At 41.7% G+C, this 17968-nt stretch overlaps 1 protein-coding gene across 5 annotated transcripts in view; it reads left to right on the plus strand.

Moving 5' to 3' along the window:
- PCMTD1 (protein-L-isoaspartate (D-aspartate) O-methyltransferase domain containing 1) overlaps nucleotides 1-17968 on the plus strand; it is a 49806-nt gene that overhangs the window by 5165 nt on the left and 26673 nt on the right. For 2 of the 5 annotated variants that reach the window (XM_036337669.1, XM_036337668.1), the window contains exon 1: nucleotides 14177-14315. Coding sequence is in view for 3 of the 5 variants with exons in the window: in XM_036337664.1 (XP_036193557.1) it covers nucleotides 14009-14315 (307 nt within the window). In the remaining 2 variants the exon portion in view is untranslated. Of the gene's footprint in view, nucleotides 1-905; nucleotides 930-4367; nucleotides 4695-13882; nucleotides 14316-17968 lie in introns of those variants that run through there. The other 3 variants (XM_036337667.1, XM_036337665.1, XM_036337664.1) reach the window with 3 other exon arrangements.

Raw genomic sequence — 17968 nt, forward strand, 5'->3', positions numbered from 1 at the left:
CTTAGTCATTTTTCAGTCAGTTGTTCTATATGTGGGATTTGAGTGTTTTTTGATAGGCATCAAAAAATCGTTTTTAGATATTTGATAGATATGTCATTTCTTTTTATGCTGGGACCATATATGTTGCCTAGACCCACATAGTTTAGATGTTTTTTACACTAGTTTATTTGCACTGACTCATTTCTGAGCACCTTTAATTCACTTTTGGTTGCTTATACAGACTTACTAATATTCTTTCTACAAATGATCCTTCTAAGAATAGCCAATGAATAAAGTAAAATTATATTTCTATTGATATAAATCCTATTGACTTCTGACCAAAATTTTACCTGGGTTGCAGGTTTAATCCCTAGCCTCAGTCAGATGAATGTGGGAGGCAACCAGTCAATGTATCTCTCTTAAATTAATGTTTCTCTCTTTCCCTCCTCCTTCCCTTCCACTCTCTAAAAACCAATGGGAAAAATATCCTCCGGTGAGGATTAGCAACAATAAAAAAATAATGTACTCTTAGTAAATGTAATTTTACTTACACAGTTTGACTATAATTTGAAGAGCAATCTAGTTAACATGAAGTAATTCCTTATGTTATTAAAGACCTTTAGTTCTATGAATTCATTTTAACCAAATTCAAAGTAATTTTTAGACATTTGTCTGAAAATACACTAACCATTTAAGAGGCTAATTTCCTTGAACAAAGACTATTTATGTGAACTGAAGCTGTCCATTGAAATTCTCTCCTCAATGTGCCTGTGTCCTGATCCTTGCCAGGCCTATCATGCAGAAGTTAAGTGCGGCCTGGAGGGTGGTGCTAAGCTATAATTTAAAAAGCTTTCACAGACATTTTGGTTATTCAATTTGGACTGTTTTCTCCAAATGATATTTATTGACTCAAGGAACCACTAGTGACAGATTAATCCTGCAAACTTAAGGTAAGCCTCCTAGCACTTTAGAGCTTGTACAGTATTATGATGATCTTATGATAAAAGTTCATGTTTAAGGACTTCTTAAACTTTCTCTGGCTCATGAGTAAAAATAAGGATAATCATTTGTCCTCATAAACGAATGAAACTATAGTATCAATGTGTACGCAGTCATGCATTTCTCAGGTATCAGAATTACAATTCTAGTTCTTATGGTTTCTTATTTCTGATAATGTGAATATTAGTTATAGTGCATGACAGAAGATCTGTGAATAAGTTTACAATAGCTCTGTGTTATATGAGAAATCTAGAACAAGTAATTTACTCTTTCTCGGTCTTTTTTTTTTTTTTCCTCTTCATTTGTATGGGGCAGAAAATACCACCTGTCCTGTGTAAATACCAGGGTAATTATGAAATTATATGAGTTGATATTAAAATACTTTGAATAATTAAGACTGATAATGTAACTAGGTATTTTGTTTTATGCAGCTTATCTATTTTGTTTTTTAGATTCAATTATTGATAGATATGTATGTATTGCCATTTTACTGTTCATATTTTCTTAATATATTTTTATTGACTTCAGAGAGGAAGGGTGAGGGAGAGAGAGATGGAAACATCAATGATGAGAGAGGATCATTGATTGGCTGCCTCCCTCACACTCCTCTTGGGGATCAAGCCCAAAACTTGGGCCTGTACCCTGATCAGGAATTAAACCTTGACCTCCTGGTTCATAGGTTGACACTCCACCACTGAGCAATACCGGCCAGGCTACTCGTTTTCTATCTTTCTTCTTAAGACCCTTTAACATTTCCTGTAATACTGGTTTGGTGGTGATAAACTCCTTTAGCTCTTTATCTGACCCTCAATTCTAAGTGATAGCTTAGCTGGGTAGAGTAATCTTGGTTGTAGGTCCTTGCTTTTCATCACTTGGAATATTTTTGCCCCTCCCTTCTGGCCTGCAAAATTTCTGTTGAGAAATCAGCTGACAATCTTATGTGAGCTCCCTTGTAGGTAACTAACTGCTTTTCTCTTGTTGCTTTTAAGATTCTCTCTCTGTCTAACTTTTTGCATTTTATTTATGATGTATCTCTTTGGGTTCATTTTGTTTGGGACTCTCTGCACTTCCTAGACTTATATGTCTATTTCCTTCACCAAGTTGGGGAAGTTTTCTGTCATTTTCTCAAATAGGTTTTCAATTTCTTGCTCGCTCTTTCCTCCTTCCAGCACCTCCATGATGAGAATGTTGGCAAGTTTGAAGTTGTTCAGGGGCTCCTTACACTACCCTCATTTTTTTGGATTCCTGTTTCTTTTTACTGTCTGATTGGGTGGTTTTTGCTTCCTTACATTCCAAATCACTGATTTGAGTCTCAGCTTTATCTACTCTACTGTTTAGTCCCTGTACTGTAGTCTTCATTTCAGTTAGTGTATCCTTCATTTCTGACTGGTTCTCTTTTATGGTTTCCATGTCCTTTTTTATGCTGTTGAAGTTCTCACTAAGTTCATTGAACATTTTTGTAACCAGTATTTTGAACTTTGCTTCTAGGAGATTGCTTGTCTCTATTTTGTGTAGTTCTTTTTTTGGAGTTTTGTTCTGTTCTTTCATTTATGACATGTTTCTTTGTCTTCACTTTTGGCAGCCTCCCTGTGCTTGTTTCTCCATATCAGGTAGAGCTGCTACACCTCGAAGGCTTGGTAGAGTGTCCTGGTGTAGTAGCTCCTCCCCAATCTCCCAATCTGGGCGCTTAGGCAAGGACATACTTCACCAGGACTCTGGTGCCCACTGAGTTCACCCTTCGAGGGTATCACTTGTGGGGGTGGTTGGGTGGTGGTTTGACATGGTTCGAAGTTGTTCACCGGGTATGCTGGCTCTGGGGTCTCCCAGGAGGGGCTGACTTTGTTCTTCCCTGGGCCCCCTGGCATAAGCTACGGAGTGATCTGCAGATGCCTACTGCTTGTGCTGGCTGGCTTGGAAGTGCCCAGGAGAGGCCACGCTGTGAACCAAGGCAGCTGCCACTAGTGCCAGGCCTGGGGCCACTTAGTGAGAGGTGTGGGGCACACAGGCCAGATGCTCTGTGTTGGAGAGATTTTAGGAAAACCTGAAGCGTGAGCCAAGACACACCCTTTGCACGGAAAAGACACTGAAAACAGCTTGGGTAGGCCTGAAAGTTGGGTGCTGCAGGACAGACAGGATGAGTCAGGTTGATGGAGTCTCAGATATGGTACCCGCCTGCCAGCTCAGGGCGGGGGAAGGCTCATCAAAGGAACAGTGGTCTCTGCCAACACTTCTGACTTGAGGAGGCTGCTCTCTAGCCCTCGCCCTGATGCTGGACAATTCAGTTTCTCCCCATATGTCTCTGATGCCTTTCAGGCTGCTGCCTGGGCACTAGAGTGAGTCTGAGTAAGTTCATGCAGGGACCCTTTATGACAAACTGCCTGGACTCCAGCAGCTCCTCTGCCTCCTTCATCCTCGGTCCCCACTTGTTATTACCGCCAGGAGTTATGGGACTTCTCTTCCTGGCACTGGAACCCTGGTCTGGGGGCCTGGTGTGGGGCTGGACCTCTATGCTTCTCGGGGCGGGGGGGGGGGGGGGGCGCGGTCTCCACAGCTGAGATAACCCTCTTGATTTTTTTCCCCCTAAAATACTCTATTGATTTTCACAGAGAGGAAGGGAGAGGGACAGAGAGCCAGAAACATTGATGAGAGAGAAACACCGATCAGCCGCCTCCTGCACACCCCACACTGGGGATGTGCCCGCAACCAAGGCACATGCCCCCGACCGGAATCGAACCCGGGACCCCTGAATCCGCAGGCCGACGCTCCATCCACTGAGCCAAACCGGCCATGGCAACTCTCTTGATTTTTATCCACCACATGGTGTGCGACCAGCCTGTTCAACATTTCTGTCCCTCCTACCGTCTCCATGCAGCTTCTGTTCATCCCTCGTTGTAGAACTTCTGTTCAACTCGATTTCCGGCAGCTCTGCATGATGGTGGTTCTGCCGTTTAGCTGTAATTTTGATGTGTTGGGAGGATTCAGATATCCTTACCTATGCTGCCATCTTTACTGGAGGTCAGTCTTGGCAGCTGTTGGCATGTGAGTAGTGAACCTTAGCTTAGCCCATTCTTTCCTTTTCTTTCGTTACTCTATACAGATGACGCTTGAACAAAACAGGTTTGAAGTGAATGGTCCACTTATATGCAGTTGTGTGGGGTTTTTTTCAGTAAATACATACAGTATTATCAATATTCTCTTCCTTATGATTTTTTAATAACACTTTTCTTTTCTCAGGCTTACTTTATTATAAGAATACTATATATAATACACATAGCATACAACATATGTGTTGATTGTTACTGGTAAGGCGTCTGGTCAACAGTAAACTATCAGTAGTTAATTTGGGGGGAAGTCAAAGTTCTATGTGGATTTTTGACTGTGGAGCCAGTGAGGTGGGGGTCAGCCCCCTCACCCCTGGGTGGTTCACATGTCAACTGTATTTCTGTTTCATCAAATCTGTTTGTCATCATTGAGGAAAATGTTCCCCTCGGTAGTTGCCTTTGCATCCATTGCAGCCTTGGTTCTCCCTGACTCCCATGACAAGGCCGTTGAAGGATGAGGAAGAAAGCCCTGTGGCCATGCCCTCGCATGGTGCGTTCTCCTGGGTGCCCTAGTCTCTCCCTCAACGCGGGGCGAGCTTTGTCCTCACCTTTAAGGAGAAAGGAGCAGCAAGGAGCAGTGGGCTGCTTGCCACTGGTTGCTAGGAGGGAAGGAAAGTAAGTCGGCATTTATTCTGTTCTTCTACTCTGGGACATCTGTCTGCCATCTGTTGGCTTCCCACCTCCTTTGACTTGTCTTTAACCTCCGACAAAACCTCCCTAAGCTGCTGGAAAGAGAGTGTCAGATTGAACTGGCCCTTCAGTAATTCTCCCCTTAAAACAATTCACTAAATCCACACATCTGATTTTCAGAGAGCAGCAAGCAGTTTTTGGAACACTTCACATCATTTCAAGTGAGCTTATGTGAATATGCCTTTTGTTTGTCATTCCATTCCAAACACATACAAGAGAGAAAATGCCAAGCCATGAAATTGTGTTCTATGAGTAAATATGACAACTTCCTTCTCAGACATAACTGCTTAAGCTTTTGTCCTTTATTCTATTCTGACCCTTTTTCTTGTTCTGGCTTTACCTTTTCTTGTTTTCCTCAGATTATTCATTTTGCTTTTATTGCTTAATGCAGGACTTAACACCCCTAACACTTTTTTCTTTTCTGTTAGAGAAAATGGCAGGAGTGTGGCAGAAAAAAATTTGGCAGAAGTAACAGAAATGCCAACAGGCTATTCCTAGATAACAAACTCAGCTGTATTCAAATGAGAGTGTGACTGATGCTGAAATAAGAGGGAAATCAGAGCTCTGAGGAACCCATGGAATCAGAATTTAGCCTCTTCATTTTCCAGGGTTGGAAATGACAGTCGGGAGAGTTGCCCAGGGCCATACAGCGAAGTTATCAGTGGAAGCAAAGCTAGACCTTGGTCTATTGGCTTGTTTTTGGTACTTTTCTGTAATGGAGATAGCATTATCGCAGAATTCACAAATGGCAAACACTTCCATGACCTAATGCTGTGATGGTTTTTAAAATAATTGTTTGCTTTAGTTTCACAGAAAATGAAATCATTTTCACGATTGTTGAATTGTCAAAATATTTACTCTAGATTTTAACTTGCAAACTCCTTGTGTACATTGATTATATATCAATTCAAACTCCCTGTGTACAGCATTAGGGGACCGGTTACACTATCTTGGTGTGCCTCTATGGTAGGATATCATACTTCTGGATTTTGGAAGAATTTTTGATGGCATGAAGGGATGCATATAAAGTGAAAGTCTGAAATAATATATATAGTACTAGAGGCCCGATGCACAAAATTCATGCAAGAGTAGGCCTTCCTTCCCCTGGCTGCCCGCACTGGCTTCCCTCTGGCACCCGGGACCTGGGCTTCCCTTTGGCACCCAGGATGCCGGCTTCCCTATGGCCGCCAGCAGGCACCCAGGACCCCGTCTTCCCTATGGCCACCAGGCAGACACCTGGGACCCGGGCTTCCCTCCAGCCGCTGGCTTTGTCCAGAAGGACGTCTAGTTTAATTAGCATATTATGCTTTTATTATTATAGATAATACCCATATTGTGGAAGAAAAAAAACAGGCACATACCAGTACATGCTTGGAAAGTTAACAATGGCTTTGAATGTCAGGATTATGAATAATTTTTATTTATTTTACTTGGTTTTCAAATTTCCTGCACATGTACATACTACTTTAATAATCAAATTAGTGAATATTGTGAAAATGTAATTAATTTATAATTTACTTTCCATGTAATTTTTAGGAATAACATGTATGGTAAAATGACATATCTTTGAAGCTTCATAGTGTAAATTATCTCTTGTTTCTTGATTTTTCTACTATAGACTATTTTATTTATTACTAAATGTATTTTTATTCCTTAGGAAATTATTCTTTTTTTTTTTTTTAATATATTTTTATTGATTAAGATATTACATATGTGTCCTTGTCCCCACGTTACCCTCTACCCCCCACGCCCCCCACCCCCGCTCATGCCCTCACCCCCCCGTTGTCCATGTCCATTGGTTAGGCCTATATGCTTGCATATAAGTCCTTTGGTTGATCTTTCCCCCTTACCCCCACCCTCCCCTACCTTCCCTCCAAGTCCCGACAGTCCAATCAATGCCTCTCCGTCTCTGGATCAGTCCTTGTTCATCAGCTTATGTTGTTCATTATATTCCACAAATGAGTGAGATCCTGTGGTATTTATCCGCTCTCAAGTTCCATCCATGCTGTGGCAAATGGTAAGAGTTCCTTTTTCTTCTTCCTCTTCTTAAAGAATACCTTTCAGCATTTCATATAATGCTGGTTTGGTGGTGATGAACTCCTTTAGCTTTTTCTTATCCGTGAAGCTCTTTATCTGACCTTCTATTCTGAATGATAGCTTTGCTGGATAAGGTAATCTTGGTTGCAGGTTCTTGCTATTCATCACTTTGAATATTTCTTGCCACTCTCTTCTGGCCTGCATGGTTTCTGTTGAGAAATCAGCTGACAGTCGTATGGGTACTCCCTTGTAGGTAACTGACTGTCTTTCTCTTGCTGCTTTTAAGATTCTCTCTTTATCTTTTGCTCTTGGCATTTTAATTATGATGTGTCTTGGTGTGGTCCTCCTTGGATTCCTTTTGTTTGGGGTTCTCTGCGCTTCCTGGACTTGTAAGTCCATTTCTTTCACCAGGTAGGGGAAGTTTTCTGTCATTATTTCTTCAAAAAGGTTTTCAATATCTTGCCCTCTCTCTCCTTCTGGTACCCCTATAATTCTGATGTTGGTACGCTTGAAGTTGTCCCAGAGGTTCCTTACACTATCTTCATATTTTTGGAATCTCTTTTCTTTTTTCTTTTTCGGTTGGGTATTTTTTGTTTCTTTGTATTTCAAATCTTTGACTTGATTCTTGGGATCCTCTTTTCTGCTGCTGGATCTCTGTAAATTATTCTTTATTTCAGTCAGTGTATGCTTAATTTCTAGTTGGTCCTTTTTCATGTCCTCCATGGTCTCCCTATACTTATTGAGGGATTCATTAAATTTATCGGCGGTTTCCATAAAATTCTTGAAAAACCTTATAACCGTGGCCTTAAACTCTATATCCAATCGTTTGCTTTCCTCCATTTCTGCCATTTGTGACCTGTTTCTTTGTCTCCGCATTTTGGCAGCTTCCCTGTGTTGATAGAGTGGCTTTGTGTGCTAGGTGTCCTGTAGGGCCCAGTAGCTCAGCCTCCCCAGTTACCTGAGGTGGACACTCTTGGTGCACCCCCTCGTGGGCTTTGTGCACAGTCTTGTTGTAGCTATGCCTTGGTTGTTGTAGGATCACTGGGAGGAATTGACCTCCAGGGCAATTGGCAGCGAGAATCAGCTGCCCTGATGATGCTCAGCTGTGTAGCAATGCAAGCCGCTGTGGGGCCTGGGCCTTCTCTTGGAAGCTCTGAGTCTATCTGGCCCGGCTGCGGTTAGGTAATTACAGGTTGCAAATGGCCGGGGCATTCATATGCAAAAGCCTCTGCCGCAGCCTGGGTGGGGCGGGGTCTCAAGGAATCAAAGGGCTGAGAAAGCAGCTATGGCGGAGCCTCAGCCCTGCCCTAAGGAGTCGCAAGTCCCAGTGTCCCGGCAACGGCTGCAAGCACCTCTGAGGGAAAGCCGCTCTCAAGCTCGCCCGCTGCCAGACAGTCCAGTATTTCCCCGTATGAGCCCTGGGTCCCCAGAGACTTCCCGGAACCGGATTTCAGAGCCGTCGGGAGCTTGTGTCTCCCTCCGGATTCAAAAAGACAGCCGCGTCCTCAGGTGCCAGACCCTTTCCGCGCGCGAGCCCCCGTACCTCTGCACGCCACCTCCGCAGCTCCTCCCGCTCGCAGTGTGCTTTTCTCTCCTTCTAGTTGTAGAATTTACACTCAGCCAGCCCTCCTGTAGCTCTGGATGATGTCCACCTTGTGTTTCTGATGCATTCATCGATTGTTGTGGGAAGCAGAAATTTCCCGGTGTTTATCTATGCCGCCATCTTAGTTTCTCCAGGAAATTATTCTTCATGTGTCTTTATTGTACTTCTTCTGGTGTTTATGTATGCATATACACATACACATACATATACATATACACATATATATTTTCCCTTTATTTTTATCCTTACTTGTATGTTTTGTCCAAATAATACATGTACACAGTTTAGAAAGTCAAGCCTTGAAGACAAAGTATAATAACATATAACAAAATATAGCTCTTTCATAGAGAAGGTACCTCCATATTGCTAAGATGCTTCTACTGTGTTTCTTTATTCATTAATTTTAGATAACATTTACTTTCTGTTTTCATAGATGAAGTGTTAACTCCCGTTCCCTTTATTTACCTTTCCTCTATTTTATTTTTTATCCTCACCTGAGGATATGTTTGTAAAAACTGATTTTAGAGAAGGAGGGAGGGAAAGAGAGAGAAACATCCATATCAGTGAGAAGCATGGATCATAGGTACTACGAGGAAGCTCCAACCAAAGGGGCCACCAGGCCAGCGCCCTCCTCTCTTTTCCTCCCAGTGTGGTTAAATGGCCATTCGAATGTAAAGCAATTGCTTTTTCAGGATTATGACTATGTAAACCCCCCCAACCCCAGATTAAATAATGTATTATAATTATATTCCCTTTATTTTTGTTTTGATTTTTGTTAACATCTTATTTTAAGATTAGTCATACATTGTGCCTCTCATTCTCTAAAAGCCTTCCCTGGCTCCTGTTGTCTGCAGGTTGAAGTCCAAGTTCAGTGTGTGTGAGGCTGTGAGCTTACCTGGCTCCTCCGCTTCAATCTTTCAGCTTCGCAACCACTGCTTTCGGTCTCTGCGCTTCAACTCTACAGTCCTATTTGTAGGGTCTTGAATGGGCATATTTCCTCTTGCCTCCATGTCTTTCTATGTCCTTGAACACTTCCTCTGTACTTACCAAGGCTTCATTTTCTCTAGAAAAGTCTTTCAGTCCTTTCATTCCCACTCCCACCTCCCACATGTGTGGGTTAGGTACCCCTTAACAGCCTTGTACAATTCTACCATGGCTGTACTCATCCTATTTTGTAATTCTTTATGCTAACTGTTCTCCAGATGTGGCCTAGGGTCTCTGAGGCCTCCTAAAATAAAAGAGGTCAAGGACTGGGTTTTTCGTCTGTAACATCTGAAAACAACGAATGTTTTGCAGAACTTTAGGGCTTGTGAGGAAAACAGCCTTGGGACTTATGCTCCAAACCTGTGCAAGTGTGTAACCAGTTTAGCAGCTAAAACAGTAGCAATCCTAATGAAACTTAGCACAGCTAGTCTTCCCTGGGATTTGCACTCCAGCACAGTCTTAAACCCTAGGGCTCATCTTTCCCGTATGAGATTTAGGACCTGGAATAGTTTGCCTATGGGTATCATTTTTATCAAAATTTTAAAATCTGAACCTGGATATAGCCTTTATTAGTCTGTTTTAATTCAGGGACAATGTCTTAGCTTTTTTTTCCATCTGCATTTACAGCTTCTCCGATCACTGGTACTGTACCAGCATCTAATTGCCATATCTATCATCTATCTACCTATCTACCTATACATACATAATTTTTAGGCTAAGGTATCTCTTTAATAGTGGAAGCTTATACCTTCCTGTCACTTCCAACACATGAACATGTATTGTAAGCCACCACAACTTCCTCATTATCTCCACATCATTATCCTATATACTAAATACGTGAGCAAATATTTTTTAAAATATATTTTTTGGTTTTTTACAGAGAGGAAGGGGGAGGGATAGAGAGTCAGAAACATCAATGAGAGAGAAACATCGATCAGCTGCCTCCTGCATACCCCCTACTGGGGATGTGCCCACAACCAAGGTACATGCCCTTGACCGGAATCGAACCTGGACCTTTCAGTCTGCAGGCCGACAATCTATCCACTGAGCCAAACCAGCCAGGGCATGAGCAGATTTGTTTTAAAGAAACATGCATTGTAGCTGATTGTACCTCCTGTTCCAGGAAGCCTTTCCTGACCAACCGCCTCCCTCCTGCATATCCTTACGGCTTTCTGTGCAGATCTGTTTGTCTTTCCTACCCGGCTAGCGAGAAAGAAGTCCAGGAAAACTGGTTTCACCGTTTGGCACTGTTCTTTGTTGACAAGGTGATTTTCTTTTCCAGCCTTCTGAGTGCCTGGTCTCAGGTCTGTTGTAGTAGGTTTGAAACCCAGATGACACTGCGCTTTCAGCAATGGAAATGTAATTCCCTCCTTTATTAATATCTGACTGACCACACTCTGTTGCCCATAGTAGATGTTATTAAATTAGAGTAGACTCATGGATCTCTAAGAACTCAGGAGCGTTCTGAAAGTATATGCAAAACTTCTGATTTGCTTATCTTTTAATAGAGAGAGGGGATATAATATCATCAGACTCTAGAAAGGGTCCAGCCCCTTCCCCCCAAAAATACCACTTGCCCATAGGAGAAAGGTCTTAAGGTGCTGAATAGTACCCAAATGCTTATAATTTCTCAGAAATACCATCTGCTCTCTTGCTTTAAATACCAGTTGCTTCCTCAGCCCATCATTTTATTAATCCTTTAAAAGTATTACATGAATCATGCCTTGAAGGAAGCTTTCCTTGATTCCTGGATTCGGTTTGTGCTTTGGGTTTCTCTGGGCTCCTGTAGCAGTGGTCACATGCGTTGTAGCGTAGCACTCCATACCTTTACAGATGGTTTCTCACCTGAAAATGGGCATGTGCGTTTCTTCCTTATAGGCTTCGTACAATATCTGTCAGCAAATGGTAGTAGTTCTTGTTTGCTTTATTCTTCCTCTTGCCTTTCTCACCAAGAGTGTGAGCCTCTGTATTGTAAAGTCAGTGTTTTTGTTTTTCTGTGATAATTTTGGATAGATTAGCATTCAGGAGTTCAGTAGAACCTGACAAAGATCAGATCATTCTTTAGCCCTAGAACCAAACAAGGGGGATACTTTTCAAACTAGTAAATTATGGCCCTGGCCAGTGTGGCTCAATTGGTTGGAGCATCATCCCATGTCCCGAAGGGTCGAGGGTTCGATTCCCAAGGTCAGGCACAAGCCCAGGTTTGACCCTCAGTTGGGGTGTGTGCAGAAGCAGCCAATCGATGTTTTTCGCATCGATGTTTCTCTCTCTTCCTCCCTCCCTCGCCCTTCATCTCTTTCTAGAACAGCCGTGGGCAAACTACGGCCCACAGGCTGGATCCGGCCCGTTTGAAATGAATAAAACTAAAAAAAAAAAAGACTGTACCCTTTTATGTAATGATGTTTACTTTGAATTTATATTAGTTCACACAAGCACTCCATCCATGCTTTTGTTCCGGCCCTCCGGTCCAGTTTAAGAACCCATTGTGGCCCTCGAGTCAAAAAGTTTGCCCACCCCTGTTCTAGAATCGTATCCCAGATCCTAGAGGGAGGATTAAAAAAAAAGAAAGAAAACTAGTAAAATTATGGCATTTCCAGTAGAGCCATTTGTTTAATGTTTGTGCGTAGTCAGAATTATAAAATCCTTATAAAATCTCAGGCACGTGCCACACTGGAGACTGACAGGAATCAATCTATTGTAGCCGCTTTTTCTTTCATCTTGGGAAGACATTCATTCTCTGAGTACCAGATGGAAAAGTTAATGCTTAGAGGCCCTGACGGTAAAAAAATCTTTAACTGCGAGAATGGCACTCAGTGACTTGATATGCTTGAGTTACAAAAGACCCCTTGAAGGAACAGCAGATTGGCGCCTCCCATTGCACTGTATGCCACGAAATAACGCTCATGGAGGAGAATGGGGCTGTAAGCCCTTGTGCTTTTAAAATGATTTCTTTCTTTGATTTTTGGGGGCATTGAAGTCAGCCAAGTTTGTGTGAGTCAGAATAAGTTAAATAGGAACGTGATGCGAATTCACAGCATTTCCTCTACTCAGAAAGTTCAGGAGATCATAAAAGACAAGGGAGGCCACAGACAGACGTGGGCAGGCTCTGGTAAGGAGGCTCCCCAGGAGGGTTGGAGCGCCTGTATCAGGGGCCTGAGGATCCTGACGAAGTTCGAGAACTGATTGCTTTTCTTCTCTCAAGTCGAGAGTCAGGGTTGGCTTTGCCACCGTTGGCTGACATGACTCTTGTTTTTGGCCAGGGGTATTTCATTTCTCACTCCCCTCTCTCCTGGTTTATTAGTTCAGAAATTGATACATGACTGTAGTTATCAGCTATAGTTGAGTGAAGCTTAAATTGTGTATTCAGTAATATGTATTGACAGTTTTAGTTTATCAAGACGCAGCTGTGTTTCACTCAGAGATACTGAGTTTGACTTATTAAACAAGTTCATAGTGTGTTTGTGTGCATGTAAAATGTACTAGTGCTTAAACTATTAAGGTTGTTAATAAAATTTCTTATCTTATTTATCATGACAACATTTACTAGACAAAACACTTTTTTGTACACGTACATACACACTTTAAAAATGTGGATCAGCCCTGACCGGTTTGGCTCAATGGATAGAGCGTTGGCCTGCGGACTCAAGGGTTCCTGGTTCGATTCCGGTCAAGGGCATGTACCTTGGTTGCGGGCACATCCCCAGTAGGGGGTGTGCAGGAGACAGCTGATCGATGTTTCTCTCTCGTCAATATTTCTAACTCTCTATCCCTCTCCCTTCCTCTCTGTAAAAAAAAAAAATCAATAAAATGTATTTTTTTAAAAAATAAAAATGTGGATCATTTTTTGTTTATACAGTTTGTAAGTCATGTTTGGGTACTATATTATCCTTTGTGTTATCATTGTGAATTTATGTGGTATATTTGGGAATTGTTAGCAGATTTTTAAGTTTAGGATTTTAAATTAATCAAGTAGTCCATGCATATTAGACTAGTCCTCTAAAGGAGGCCGCATGGGCTGGTGAGTAAAAGCGTGGTTTCTGGAGTCTGAAAGACCTGGGACTGTGCCCAGCAGTGTCTCCATATAGAGCAGCACTGTCTACTATGGCAGCTACTGGCCACATGTAGCTATTAAGCACTTCAAATGTGGTTCATATGACTGCCTGAATTTAAATTGCATTTAACTTTAATTAATTTAGGTCTAGGTAGCCACATGTGACTGGTGGCTAGCGTATTAGGTCTCATAGGATGAGGTGACTTAACTTTGCTGTGTTCCAAACTTCCCATCTGTTCAGATGAGGTCATAATTAAACTACCTTTTGTAGTTGTAAGAATAAGTACGTGAATGTATTTAAGGATCTCTACACTATACCTGGAATAGAAAATGTCCTTGAGAAATGATAGTTAGTTATAATGATTACATATTTAATAAACTGGACTTACTTTCCTTTTGAGCATTAATTTAAATCTGTTTATTTTTATTCCCTTTCAGGATTAATTTATTTTTGGAAATCAAGTGCAATATTAAGAGGAAAACAAACTGTACTGCACATTATTGGAAGCCATTTCTGCTAATTTTATTACATTTTAAAATTTATGATTTGATTTGAATACTATCATGGGAGGAGCAGTGAGTGCTGGGGAAGATAACGATGACTTAATTGATAACTTAAAAGAAGCTCAGTATATCCGCACTGAAAGAGTGGAGCAAGCCTTCAGAGCAATTGATCGTGGAGATTACTATTTGGAAGGCTACAGAGACAATGCTTACAAAGACTTAGCCTGGAAGCACGGGAACATACACTTGTCAGCACCTTGCATTTATTCTGAAGTTATGGAAGCATTGAAACTTCAACCAGGATTGTCTTTTCTTAACCTGGGAAGTGGAACCGGATATTTAAGTACAATGGTGGGCTTAATTTTAGGTAATTTTATTTTTGTAAAATTCTTTTTTAAAAAGTAAGCTAAGTTTGTATTACTGTTTATGATTTTCGGGGTTTGTAACTTTGTTTGTATACAGTATATGTTGGAATACTTCAAGTAGTTATCTTCCTTCAGTGGAAGCACAAAGTAATAGTCATCTTTTCGTAGTCTCAGCCTTGACTCTAATAGTAGCTTCTGCATTTAGTCCTAGACTTCAGGAGCTCTTGGGATTGTTTTCCAACCCCCGGTCATTGTCTGTACTTAACACTGAACAGTTGGTAGGCAGGAGACTGAGGAGCATAATGTAATTTATTTCAGGTAAGGTGTTCTGACTGTGGGCATAGAGTTTGATAGTTATCAATGTCCCATTTTAAAGGGAATGGTGCCAGGTTTTTTTTTTAAAGATACAGGAGTATGTGGGTACAGAGGATGTGGCACTGGCGGGCAAAGCAAAGGATTGGAAATAAACCACAGAAGAGAGAAGTACATGCCATTAAGGTTTCACCATACCTTAAGTAATGGCCTGTTCTGCCAGGTGTTATTTCTGGTATGAGTATAGAGTAGTGATCAAAAGGGACAGATAGCTCTGTCTGGGAGAAGTTTATTGGGTGCTTACTACGAGAGTGAGGCATTGATTTCCATGTGTATAGGAGAGTTAAACTGAAGCACAGACGTTAAATATCTTGCCTAAAGTCGCATAGCTAGGAAGTGACAGATGGAAAATATGGAATGTGGTGGAAAAGCGTGTCTAGAAGAAAATCTATAAGGACATTATGATGTTGGATGGAGAATGAACAACCATGAATTTTGCTGAGCCACTTAGTATTTACTGAGTGCTGCTGGGTGGCAAGAATTAGGTGGAGCATGAAGGCCCAAAACATAGCCTCTTGCCCTTGAATTCACAGACTGGTGGGGGTGGGGGGCGTTGGGGGGGAGGGTCAGACAAAACCAGTGCTTCTCATCCAATGGGATATGTGCTGTAGTTGAGGTATACTGTATGCCCAAGTAATAGGGATAAGACTGGTTTAAAATTTGCTCTAAAGTGATGGGGAATCATTGAAAGATTTTTAAATATAGAAGCTCTGATTAGACTCTAGCAGGGGTAGGGAACACCTGGTCATGGGCCCTGTAAGGCCCTTGAAATCATTTGGTCTGGCCCTGCCAAGGCATCAGGGGTGAGTTAATTAAATGTTTGACAAAATATAGCAGGCTGATTTTTAAGTTGAAAATTTTGTATGGCCCATGAATAATGATATAAATAATCCAAATGGCCCTGGGCGGAAAAAAGGTTCCCACCCCTGCTAGGGTAACTAGGTCCCAGTATGCTGGGACAGTCCTTGTTCATCCCTGTGGTCCTAGCATCATCAATAATGTTCTTTTCTTTCCCAAAGTATCCCATTTTGAGCAATAAATTGTGTGGTCACATATGACATTTAAGGCATTTTTAGTCCTGAAATTTTCCTTTCCTACACACTGACTAGCGCCTTCGTTTCTTAATCATGGAACCTACAATCTATTTCATTAAAAAAAAAAATAGGGCATTTTCCTCCCACAATTGAGTTTTTGATAAATAATAATTCCTCAAAAATGTAGCAAATAATTAAGTTTTACCAAGACAGAAATTTAGCAGCTTCCATGTGCATTTGGTTCTCCGGCTGCCCTGAGACAGGAGTTTCTCTGCAGGTGGGGAACCTCACACATCTGTCACTTGTATCACTAGTGCCTCTTCGACAAAGGAATCTCTAGGCTTCGAGACAGTCTCCAAACCAAAGCAAGTTAGTGGGGAGTGCAGGTAGAGTTTCTTTTCAAAAGTTACCTTTGAGTTAGTGCATTTCTTGACTAGTTCTGGCAACTTTAGACTGAAGTCCAGGCCTCATACCATGTCTTGCCAGCCTCAGAGCACCTGTTATCCTGTCTTCCACTTCTCCAACCCTGTTGACTGGTTCCTGCTGAAGGTCAGTCTAGCCCAGCGGTTCTCAACCTGTGGGTCGTGACCCCTTTGGCAGTCGAATGACCCTTTCACAGGGGTCGCCTAAGACCATCCTGCATATCAGATATTTACATTATGATTCATAACAGTAGCAACATTACAGTTATGAAGTAGCAACGAAAATAATTTTATGGTTGGGGGTCACCACAACATGAGGAGCTGTATTTAAAGGGCCAGAAGGTTGAGAACCACTGATCTAGCCAAAGGCCTGGCTGGGGGGAGAGGGTAGTAGTTAGTAACCCTGCTAGCAGGGAGGTGGCCCTCTTAAACTCCATTTCTTAGTCCCAGTCTCCCAAGAGATTAGATACCTCTGTCCAGATGCATTTGTAGGGTAACCTCACACTTCATTGTATCTTGAATGTCTTTTAACCCATACCAGAGACCAGGGTGGGGAAACACACCCTTGTGTAAATGAGCCACAGTGCACTAGGTGTTTTCCTGCTGTTACAAGTCTCCAGGGAGTCAAGAGTCTTTAGTTACATGTATGACTATAGTTACTAGAACCAGGGGTGGGCAAACTTTTTGACTCGAGGGCCACAATGGGTTCTTAAACTGGACCGGAGGGCCGGAACAAAAGCATGGATGGAGTGTGTGTGTGAACTAATATAAATTCAAAGTAAACATCATTACATAAAAGGGTATGGTCTTTTTTTTTTTTTAGTTTTATTCATTTCAAACGGGCCGGATCCGGCCCGAGGGCCGTAGTTTGCCCACGGCTGTACTAGATAATCTAAGATTTACTGTGTGTGATCCTGCACAGTTAAGACCAAGATATAGTTCCTCTCTTTTTCATGGGAAATAATTTATTTTGCAAGAAAGATAAAATAAAAACATTTTAAAGAAGGAAAGGAAGAAAGAATAGAGTCTGTAAAACTATGATTACAGCTAGTAAATATTAGATCTATCCAACTTCTGAGGAAGTTTTATTTTTCTTAAAACCGTCTCCCTTTTTTGGTTTGTATTTTGTGAGCATTTAAGTCAAGGAAGGGAGGATTCATCCATAAAAATCACTTAGAACTAGACCCAAAAAAGGATGTTGTATGCTTCCCGTAATTATCTGAGTATGGTGAATCAGCTGTGGCTCTCTTGCTTCACAGTGACCTTATTAACAGGAGTTCTCTCCTTATTAAGGAACTGTAACACCATGGCTCTCAGCCGTGTTTCTCTCCCAGTCACAAGATGCGGATGACAGGTGCTCGCCATTGGAAGTGGTTCTTATCTGAGGGCTTACTCTGTAATCTAGAGGAATCCAGGCTGAGGAAGGGAGGGCAGGGCATCTGTGCTTTGATCATACAGATAAGACGATATTCCTTGAGGAATTTCCATTAGCACTCCAGAAACACACCTGTAAAGGTTGGGTTATCATTTTGAGAGAGCTTTTGTTATTCAGTGTGGGAAACTTAGGTTTATCTTAAGGAAATTTCTTGTGATTAAAGTTCATTTAAAGCAGTTATTCATAAATTCATATTTGCCCCAGATCATCTCATTTTGACAGCTTGTTGAGTTTCAAATTGAAGATAAATTCTTCTTGTTTCCATTCTCTTCTCATGAAGAGTCTTCCTAGAACTAAGGAATTTCACAAAGATTCTTGTATTTAATTTATTCTCTCAGTATTACCTTATCATACCTAGGGAACCCGATTGCAAAATAGGGTACAAGAAAAGA

The sequence above is a fragment of the Myotis myotis genome, unplaced genomic scaffold (genome assembly GCF_014108235.1).
Source record: "Myotis myotis isolate mMyoMyo1 unplaced genomic scaffold, mMyoMyo1.p scaffold_m19_p_16, whole genome shotgun sequence".
Classification (NCBI taxonomy): Eukaryota; Metazoa; Chordata; class Mammalia; order Chiroptera; family Vespertilionidae; genus Myotis; species Myotis myotis.